The 10,496-nt window shown below is 32.1% G+C and overlaps 1 protein-coding gene across 1 annotated transcript; it reads left to right on the forward strand.

The window, feature by feature from the left end:
* Window positions 1-6,412: 6,412 nt before the first annotated feature.
* On the forward strand, window positions 6,413-8,449 carry LOC116115437 (glyoxylate/hydroxypyruvate reductase HPR3-like). The gene is made up of 2 exons (XM_031401585.1): window positions 6,413-6,917; window positions 7,235-8,449. Exons 1-2 carry the CDS (start codon window positions 6,465-6,467, stop codon window positions 7,757-7,759), a joined length of 978 nt encoding a protein of 325 aa, XP_031257445.1. The 5' UTR covers window positions 6,413-6,464; the 3' UTR covers window positions 7,760-8,449.
* Window positions 8,450-10,496: the final 2,047 nt, after the last annotated feature.

Consider the following 10,496-nt stretch of genomic DNA (forward strand, 5'->3'; position numbering starts at 1 on the left):
ATCAAAAGTGTATATCTACCAGTTGTAGTCTCCAAATGGTATAGACTCATAACTTTCCTTGAGTAAATTTGAAAATTTATTGATTTTCCAAAGATGGTAACATGTAGCAGGTTTTTTGATCATTGATAAGCACTCCCCTTTTGAAACACAATCGACAACAAAAACCTCAGCACCAAAAACACAAGTATCATCAATAAGGTATCCCTCTAGAGGGTCATGAAATGATTTCATGTCTATGCATTTGGTGATACCCCATTTGGTCTTCATTGCGTGGTATCGTCTTACCCTACCATCTACATCACAAACATTAATGTAGCTATAATTATGAAAGCATAACAAGTTGTAAATTTATCAACGGTATTGCCATATGGTTGACCCGTTTATATCAATATAGACAACATAATAATATGACTTCGATTGTATAGCAAATGAAAAATGAGAAAGATGATTTCAACCAGTTTGCCCCAACATTTTTCTCAAGACCTTGAAAGGGTTCCAAAAATTATACCAAAAAAAGAAATGGACCCTCAAGGTATAAACGAAAAGAAACCCTAATCCTTCCCTGATGAAGCCATAGAAACTTCCCAATTTCAATGAATAAAAAGACTTCCTTAAACTTCGAGGACATAAATGCCTAAGAGATATCCAAAACTTTATTTTATCCCACCAAGAGAAAACCTCTCTTTTCCACAAATATCTTATAAATTTCTCCTATTCCTATCCAACCACAAAATCCGACAAAACTTCCATGATTAAAGCACAGACTATCAACACACCGACATTCCTTCTGCCTTCCATAGTTGCATATCTTCCTATTATATCCAAATGATAACTAAAAGGTAATGCCTAGGAAATTTTAAACTCCTTAAAAATTGTTCGCAAATAGCTAGAAATGACGAAACAAAAAAAGGGGCTCAATATTTTCTTAGTCCTATTTGCAAAAATTGAACCAATTCATATTTCAGGTCCTCTCCTTTGAAACGTTTAATTAGTGTTTTTTTTTTTTTTTTTTTTTTTTTTTTTTTTTTTTTTTTTTTTTTTTTTAAAGCACATAGTTTAAAAACCACACTCTTATAATCTCTAAGCAGTTAGCAGAGTTTGCGCTAGCATTTTAAGATGTAAGATGTCGCAATCTTACAATCTCTAAATACAGTTAGGGCCACCCAGAATTTTTAGTATAAAAGCATTGACATGGCACAAACAAGAATGGCACATTATGTGATTATAATTTTATATTGTCAAGGACATTACCTTGGAGACTATCATACTTGTCCTCAAGCTGATTGTAGATTAAAAAATTGAAAATCACATTGACTTCCCATCCTGCAGGGAGAGAACTTGTCTCCATCAATTCCAGGTAAATGGAGATATGATTTTCCCTGTTTTTGCTAGTCACCGTTTGGGTAGATAAGCAGTGTCCTGTAAAACCAGATACCAATTGTAAAGTGAAAGAAAGGAAGAACTATATTATAATTCTACACTAAAACGGGCCCCATATCCTGAAACTTGACAAATGGTCAAAAACAAAAGGTTGTTTACTATCTATGTTAGGGTCATATTATGCAAGCTAAATAAAAAAAAAATTTGTATTCACTTCACATGTTTTATAAGATAATCATAAATGAGATATGTAAATAATGTTCACATCTCTAAATATATAGAAGCTATGGTAAAAATAAATTACCATTTGAAACCCACTGCTTCAAATTGGCTCGTTTTGTATATCTCAATTGAAGCTTTTAACAACGAGAAGGACTTGATTTTGAACAAGTAATGACTAGGCAGAGCATCCCTTCCTGAAATAGGATCAAATACGGGGCAGCACAACAACAAAGTAGTTATATTTTTACATCTCCTACATTATGCTTTTATAATAAACTCCAGAAAATTCCCTCACGAGGAAGTATGTAGTTCAACTTATGAAAGTTAGTGAAAAACTTTAATGAAATATTTTCAGCTCATTACATCAGTAAGGCCACTAATGAACACCATATAGCTACCGAAGCACTAGAATGAAGAATGAAAGATGATTTCTTATGGTATTGAAAGCTGAGTAAATTTCCAAACTGTTTTCACTATTGTTTTTACACTAAAATAACATATTACACCTAATTTTGTTAGCATCATAGAGGTATTGACCCTTTTTTTTCTCTTGATACGCAAAAATAAATAGTACTTTTCATACCTTTCTTATTCAAGTAATTCTATACTTATAAAGTTGGAATCCTGACTTTGAGAAACACTTACATAGAGCGTTTGGCTTTTGAGTTCTTCCTCTTCTTCTTGCAATGCAATGAATAAAACGACTATCTTTATACAAATTACTAATCACATTACCATCAATTCTTCCTATATATATATATATATATATTTTTTTTTTTTTTTTAATTTATTTTGAAAAAATAAAATTCATGAATTAAGGTTGATACAGCTTTAGATATTAATGGCGAGAATTTCTTTTCTCCCCAAATGACAATCCCTTTGAAGCTGCTAATAAGATTTCTAGAATCTATAATTTAATGATTTTTAACGTTTATTTTATTATTTCCCTTTCTTGTTAAGTTTTGCTTATACAATTTCACAGCTGGGGGCTCAGGGTTTAAGTCAGGTGAGATGATTTGATCATAGAACTCAAAGATCACATGTAAAGTGGGACCGCTTTTAATTTTCAAGACTGAATGATAAATACAATTTAATACAGTAAATAGGAGACGATGAGGTCGGAGAGCGTGAGATGTAGGTACAGATAATCATATGTCCAGATAGAACCTTCGTATCGTATGCATTTGTTTATGTTAGCAAAGGATATCGTGTTTGAAATCATTACAGTGCAATGGCGCGTAGGGTGGCATTGCTTTTTTAAGAATGCAATTTTATAGTACATTTATGATTTAACGGAGAGACAATCACTTTCAAGTCCATAACTAAAGGAAAGTTTTATAATATAAATATTTATTTATAAATAGGCATTATTATTATTGTATAGTATATTATAAACAATTATATAGGTAAGACTGTCGAGATATGAATCAAATGACTGAATTGGAGAATAATAGCACAAGTCTAATACATTCACGGTGACCCCAAATCCATATACACCCTTCTCTCACTTTCTTTGACACTCTCTCACTTTATGCACAAACACGTCAAAAAGTGAAGCTACCATTTGTAGACTTTGACTCTTGTTGTTTAACAAGATGTCACAACCACAATACTCACTCTTCAACTGTACAATTTTATAACAACACCATTCAATAGCCTATTATAATCGAAGAAGCGATGACGAAAACATGAATTTGCTTTGGATGAAGAAACTGTCTCAATTCCGGTGCCTACGTTTCAGCCTTGCCGTTGCAATTTTCCAAGCTTCACCTTCCTCTTATATTAGTTAATGAAAACAATGTTTTCATCTCTTTTATTTATTAATTCATGACCATTTAAATTCTAAGCTTTTTGAAAAACAAGAAAAAGAAATGGAAAGTGGATAAAAAGGTACATGACGGACAATGAATTGAAAGTAAATAAAGGCTATGTTGAGGGACCGGAACTTAGAAATAACGGGACAATGATAGCGTCCATAAAATGGTCCTAATTAAGGCTTAATTACTTTGATTGACAATGAGTTAGTTCTCATCCAATGATGCATACTTCTTTGTATTAGTACTTCCTTATATCATAAAATGATTTTTGAACTAGCTAGTATGAAACACACCTCAACCCATAACGAAATAAGTAATTTTGTTAAAAAAAATAGTGTAATTGATTTTGAAATAGAATTACTATTACATTTAAGAAAATTTAGTTTGAATCAAGACCTTGGAGGAGAAAAATAGATGAAGTTGTGGTATATTCAAAGTAATTATAAAAAATAAAAAAATTATTAACTCATTATGCAAGTATTGTAGAGAGTAACATATCAAATCAAACAATTTTTAAGGGGTTAGCCTAATGGTCAAGAAGGTTTGCTCCCTTCATTGACTTCTCGAGTTCAAAGTTCAAACCACCTTTGGATCACCTACTACAGTTGTGGCTTACTTAGAATATTGGGCTTATAAAGTGTTCAATAGGCCTTAGAGATTAGCTGAGGTATGCGCAAGTTAGCCCGGATATCCCAGTTATAAATAAAAATCAAGCAACTTTTAACTGGAAATCAACTACTATTGAATGAAGAAGGATACATGCAATTTCTATTTAGATTTTAATAACAGCTTAAAGTTAAATATTAAAATCTAACAAGGACTAAACAGAAGATATGAACCTAAGTCTACTGCATTATTGTTAGCTTGAAAGGATACATATTGTTAGATTCATTGCTTAAGAAGGCATGTTTATTATTAATCATAAGAAACTGAACAACTCATATCCAAGCTTCATGAACAAGACAAGGTTTAGTTCTGGTAAGAAAGCCATGAAGAGAATAAGCTCTTACCGCTGGAATTATTTGAGACCTTTCAATTGTAGTATTTGTGTCCATAAACACAATGTTGCTTTTATAGTGCAGTTCTAATCTATTACTACTTTACTTGTTAATGAAATGCAATGTATGACTTAAAACTAACAGTATTAATTGAGAGTCTGACGGAAGATATTTCTTCTCTTTTTGTAATAACAAAATTTAACAAACTTATGTTACTTAGTCTTAAATGATATTTGGAATTTAAAGTATGCTTCTCCTTCATCATTAATTCTTCTAATAATCTCACCAGCATCGCCCCTCAACAACTAGTATTAGATACAAACATTTTAAAAGAAATAGAGAAGATAGAATAGAACTTTGAATCCAAAACCTTGAATCGTAGAGGTTCTCATAAGTTCTTTATATATATGTTTACAAGCATAATCAAGTGCATAACCAAAGGGATTGTAATCCCATAATTTACACCTTTACAAAATGATAAAAGTAAAAAAATATACAACTAAGAACCAGAACTAAAAAATCTTTTACAAATCAATATAGCTTCAATTAAGAGATATTTTGTCAAGTTTTGATTTGATATGGAGAAGATTGGTATGGTAGTGGAATGACAGATTTGGTAGATGCTCGTTTGACCTATTACAATTTTTCAGATACTTTGAATTTCCATTAATTAAACATGACATTATTAACAATGCTTATAGAAGTCCCAAGGTTATACCATTATTATACCATTATTGACAATTTATAACACTTTTACTTTTCACTTTCACTTTGGTCCTTATAAGTATCAGTCGTTAGTATTTTTTGTTGGATGAAATAGAATAATGTATCAAAAGACCAAATTACCCTACAAATTAAATGTTTTTGGACCCTATGGTTTTGGTCTACTTGTTAAGGACACAATTACTTTTTACTGGCAAAATCATCCTTCAACTTGACATACGTTAGAGTAACACTAACAGGAAAGGGCCATGTCAAGGACTATTTTGCCAATTGAAAATAAAGGTGTTCTCAACGTAGTTGACCCAAATCTTAGGGAGTAATGATAATTAATAAGATATATTAATTAATTTTATATAATTTACTATAATTAAGATAAAGTTTTTTTTTTTAAATAATTCTATCACTTTATCAATTCTCTTCCCAATAATTAAAATACAGTTTTAAAAAAAAAAAAAAAATTTGAGGTGTCATGAATTGTTAGAGGACTTTAACCATAGGGACTAATAGATTTGTTTGTTTACGGGATCATTTTGCTATTAAAAAATAAAGGAAAATAATAGAGTTACCGAAAAGTTTACACCGAATTTGTGCACCGAATGACATGGCAAAATCATGACCGTTGATTAATATTAACTGATAATACATCAACGGTCAAGATTTTGTCACGTCATTCGGTGCACAAATTCTGTGCACACTCATCGATAACTGTAGTATTACTCAAAAATAAAAGTGCCCTTTATATTCAGTAAGGGTAGAAAAATAATACTATATATACAAAACTTTTCATACAAACTCATCCATACAAATTGATGCGACTATTTTGCATGTTTGACTTCTATTTTATTTATTTCTACTTTAAAATCACCTAATTACATTTTAATATACCAATTTGTATGAATGAGTTTGTATATGTAATATTATTCTAATTATAAAAATAAAAGTGTCTTGACAATGGACCCAAATCATAGGGTCTAATTTATAATTAACTCATTGTTTTTACTTTTTTACTATAATACATATACCAATTCCAGATACTACAATTATAATAATTGAGTGGTTTTATTTAACACCCATCTAAACTCTTTTTAAGCCCCAGAGTCAATTAAATTTAAATATATTTTATTTTTAATTTATCTTCTTTCTTAATCCTTTACATTTCTCATTTATTTAATCATGATTAATAAACAATAGACATTATTTTAAAATATTTTAAAATAAAATTAAAACCATTTCTTTATAATTAAAATTATTTCTTGTTTCTGGAGAGGAATATTCTCCTGACATTATCTATTGAGCTGCAACGCAACCCATCAAGCAAAAGTCAATGGATGAAGAAGCAGTCAATCGTCCACTAGTCCTGGTTCATCGACCACCAAACTTTCACTTCCCATTCAGACACCGTTTAGCAACTCAATTCAACCTTTTCGATCCCTTTGACTCACCCGATTCAACTCGCTCTTCCCTCCTTTGCCGCCATGCCCACAACATAAGGGTCCTCCTCTGCGTGGACCCCACACCCGTCTCCTCCGACCTCCTGTCTCTCCTTCCAGCCTTGGAACTCATTGTGGGCTCCACGGTCGGCGTTGATCACATCAACCTCCCCAAATGCCGGCGACGTGGCATTACTGTTACTAATGCTGGCGTTGCATTCTCTGAGGATGTCGCTGACTTAGCGGTTGGCCTCTTGATCGATGTTTTACGAAAAATTTCTGCCAGTGACCGCTTCCTTCGAGCCTCCTCCTGGGCTAAAACCGGTGATTACGCGCTGGGCTCTAAGGTTTAACCTTACTCACAATTGGGTAGGAATTTCATTGAATTTCTTGGATTTTTGTTGCAATTAAGGTTTAACCCTGTTGGATTTACCTAATGAATTCATGCTTTTATGTACATTCTTTTCTACTGGAACTGGGATTTCCCATGCTACGCTATGTTTTAGTTCAGAGTAACAATGTTTTAGTTTTACATAAGAGATTTTCATATACCAATATATATAATATATTTTACTGAAACAATGTTGCTTTTAATCTAGAATTTGATACGAATAATTTGCTTCTCAATAGGCATGATTTATTGATTATGAATTTATGGTTTCAGTTAGGAGGAAAGCGAGTTGGGATGGTGGGGATGGGAAAGATTGGCTCTGAAGTTGTAAAAAGACTTCAAGCCTTTGGCTGCATCATTTCTTACAACTCCAGAAGGAAGAAATCAGCTATCCCATTCCCTTATTACCCAGATGTCTATGAGCTTGCAGTGAACAGTGATGTGCTTGTTGTTTGTTGTGCACTTACAGAAGAAACTCACCATATAATCAACAAGGATGTAATGACAGCTTTGGGAAAGGAAGGAGTGATAATTAACGTTGGACGTGGGGCGCTCATTGATGAAAAGGAAATGGTGAAGCTTTTGGTACGTGGTGAAATTGGTGGTGTTGGTCTTGATGTGTTTGAAAATGAACCTCATGTGCCAAAAGAGCTATTTCAATTGGATAAGGTTCTGTTGTCTCCCCATTGTGCAGTTGCTACTCCAGAATGCTTTGACGCATTGGAGGAGCTGATTTTGTTTAACTTGAGGGCTTTCTTTGCAAATAAACCCTTGTGGTCACTGGTCAATCTTGAATGAAGAGACTATTCATTTAGTTTAGTTTTTTTTGAGGTGCCTATGCTACTTCAAGAAAGCAAAGATATTGTTTGTGAAATTAGAACTGTAGCCTTAACTGATATTTGAAACTTAAAAGCCTGCATCTCCTTCTTCGTTAATTCTTCCTTAAGCTAAAACTAACACAGTAAGATTTAGCTTGTTACAACAATTAGTGTTAAGACGGGTACATTTTTAAAAGAAATAGAGAAGATAGAATAGATCTTTGAATCCAAAACCTTGAATCTTAGAGGTTTTGTTAAGTTCTTTATATATATATGTTTACAAGCATGATCAAGTGCATGATTGAAGGGATTGTAATCTTGTAATTTACATCTATAAGGATATGTTGTCATCCTTGTCTTTCAATGTGAATTTAGCTCTTAGTGATATGTTGGATCCACAACTCGCAATCTCATATCCACTATGGAGGTTGCTTTTTCTTGCTTAGATGCCAACCCAGAATCTAGATGAAACATGCAGACTGTTTGTCAAAGATTATGCAATTAAGCTTCTTGTTCTTCACCAGGTAATCATCACACACTAAACTATGTGAGTGTACTGTGCTTTCAAATTCCATTCTTGGAAAGACAACAAGATTTATTCATTCTTCTGTTATATACTTTGTTTCTTAATAATGTAATAGTTAATTGCCAGTTTCGAAGTTTCTTATTTCATCCCCTTTTGTGTGAATAATTTGGTTAATATCTCTATTAGATGTATACAAGTTTAATCTAACACCACTTAAGAAAAAGGCTTGTCATCAAAGTTAAAAAATTTCAGTTACCTGAGGTACCCTTCCTTGACTTGTTAATATGACTAAGCTATTTTCAGTGAATCTTTTCATTTTCAGAATTGATGGGTTGATATTAATAATTATAATAATAATAATAATAATTATTATTATATATATATATATATGAAAAAAAAAAAAAAGATTAATAAGCCAAATTATTCTAATAGATAAACCATCTGGAAACAAAATTAGTAGAGCTGCCTCCTTGAAGATCTACTGACAAGGAATCATGTTGGTGTTCTGGTCGAATTTCATGATCTTGAAGAATGAATTGAGCTTTCTGGAGGGAAACTAAATCATTTCTAGGCGTGAGACAATAACTACAAGATATAAAGCAAAAATGATATTTCCTAAAGAATCTGCGTTTTCCTTCATCCATCTCATGTAATCACTAATGCTAAGAGCTTCTTTCTTTCTGGTTTGAAGCAACAGACAATTATGCATTATTTGAGCTATGGATTGAGTAATATTTAATCTCTCAAATTGTTGATCAGAATAAAGAAGAAGAAGAAGATTAAGCTCCTTTACAAGTTAAGAGCAGATCAGATTGAGAAACAATAAGAGTCCGAAGAAGATGTTTGTTTTTTAGATTTAAGAGTTTTCAAGAGACAGTTAAATAGTTACATAGAGCAGTACATAAACCAACTGCATTCTATAAATTTCTTTTTAATGAAAAACATTACAAATCAGATATGATCCCATCTTTTATCATCAACAATCCAACAGAACTAAAACTAGAACTGTTCGCGAGCACTAATAATTGTACAGCACTAATAATCAGACATTACGCATCATGTCCAGCTTAAATTTTGGGATATTCATGGAGTTGATGATTTTCTTATGCTTCTTTCTGTTTTTAATGATCCCGGTTTTCCTTCCTCTAATATAATTTTCATAATATGTCCAGCTTTAATTTTGATGAAATCAACTCAAATGACTGCGTACTTTGTTTAGAAAATAGGACTTGAATAAGAGATATGTTATATGAGGTAATTGCATACTCTGTTTAGACAAACATTGACTGGTTGTTCTGCTTCAGCAGGATATCTAAAGATCCATTACTTGGTTTTCTCTTATCATTTGGTGGACTCCATATGCAAATCCAAGAGTAAGGTACAAAATAAGCAATAAGATAGGCGAAAGAAAATGATATGGGATCATCATTTGTTAAGAGTTTAGATATAGAAAAACAATGTCAAATATACTTACATGAAGTTGCAAAAGGAAAATGTTAAGCCCTACAATGATTCTTACATAGTGCGTTTTGCATAGAGAAAGTAAATAACAATTCCTTAAATAAACTAATTAAAAATTTTGATGCATTTCACAATATCTCTTTGCCCAAAACCAAAACAATGAGACAACATTAAAGAAACTATACAGAGAAGCAAAAAAATGCACCTTGATCAACAGTGGCAACAACTAGAATCTTCCAAACTTTGTATTGTAATTTCAACAAGGAATGCACAGCTCCAAACCTGAAGTCAGGAGTTAGGTTCTAAAAGTGCAAGTAGACATGCCAGTTACTAAGTTTAGATCTGGAAAAATTAGACATGCTAGGAGTTAGGTTCTAACAGTTGCTTATGTGAAGTTGGAGACAGCGACACCTGAAGAAAAATGAATCTAAAGGAAAAATTTCATGCCCAACGGTTGAACCTCGGTCTGGAAAACATAGTAGAAAGGATCTTTAACAGATATTATAGCACGATTATAACACAATTATAGCGCGATTTCTTCTTTAACGTATAAAATCATGTGTTATTAAGCCAACATTAAGGAAAGCAAAACAGAACCTATACAAGCTTAAAGTAAAATTTCTAGCAACAATTTATACCCCTTAAATCCCCCAAACTTTCCAGTCGAAACTATAATAATTTCACACAGCCAACATTCAAGTTTTACACAATTTCCAACAAGAAATTTATA

The sequence above is a fragment of the Pistacia vera genome, unplaced genomic scaffold (assembly GCF_008641045.1).
Source record: "Pistacia vera cultivar Batoury unplaced genomic scaffold, PisVer_v2 Contig74, whole genome shotgun sequence".
NCBI lineage: Eukaryota > Viridiplantae > Streptophyta > Magnoliopsida > Sapindales > Anacardiaceae > Pistacia > Pistacia vera.

Coding starts and splice junctions, on each gene's coding strand:
- LOC116115437 (XM_031401585.1), top strand. CDS start 6,465: ATGGATGAAGAAGCAGTCAATCGTCCACTAGTCCTGGTTCATCGACCA. Junction 6,918..7,234: donor ATTACGCGCTGGGCTCTAAG/GTTTAACCTTAC, acceptor TTATGGTTTCAG/TTAGGAGGAAAGCGAGTTGG.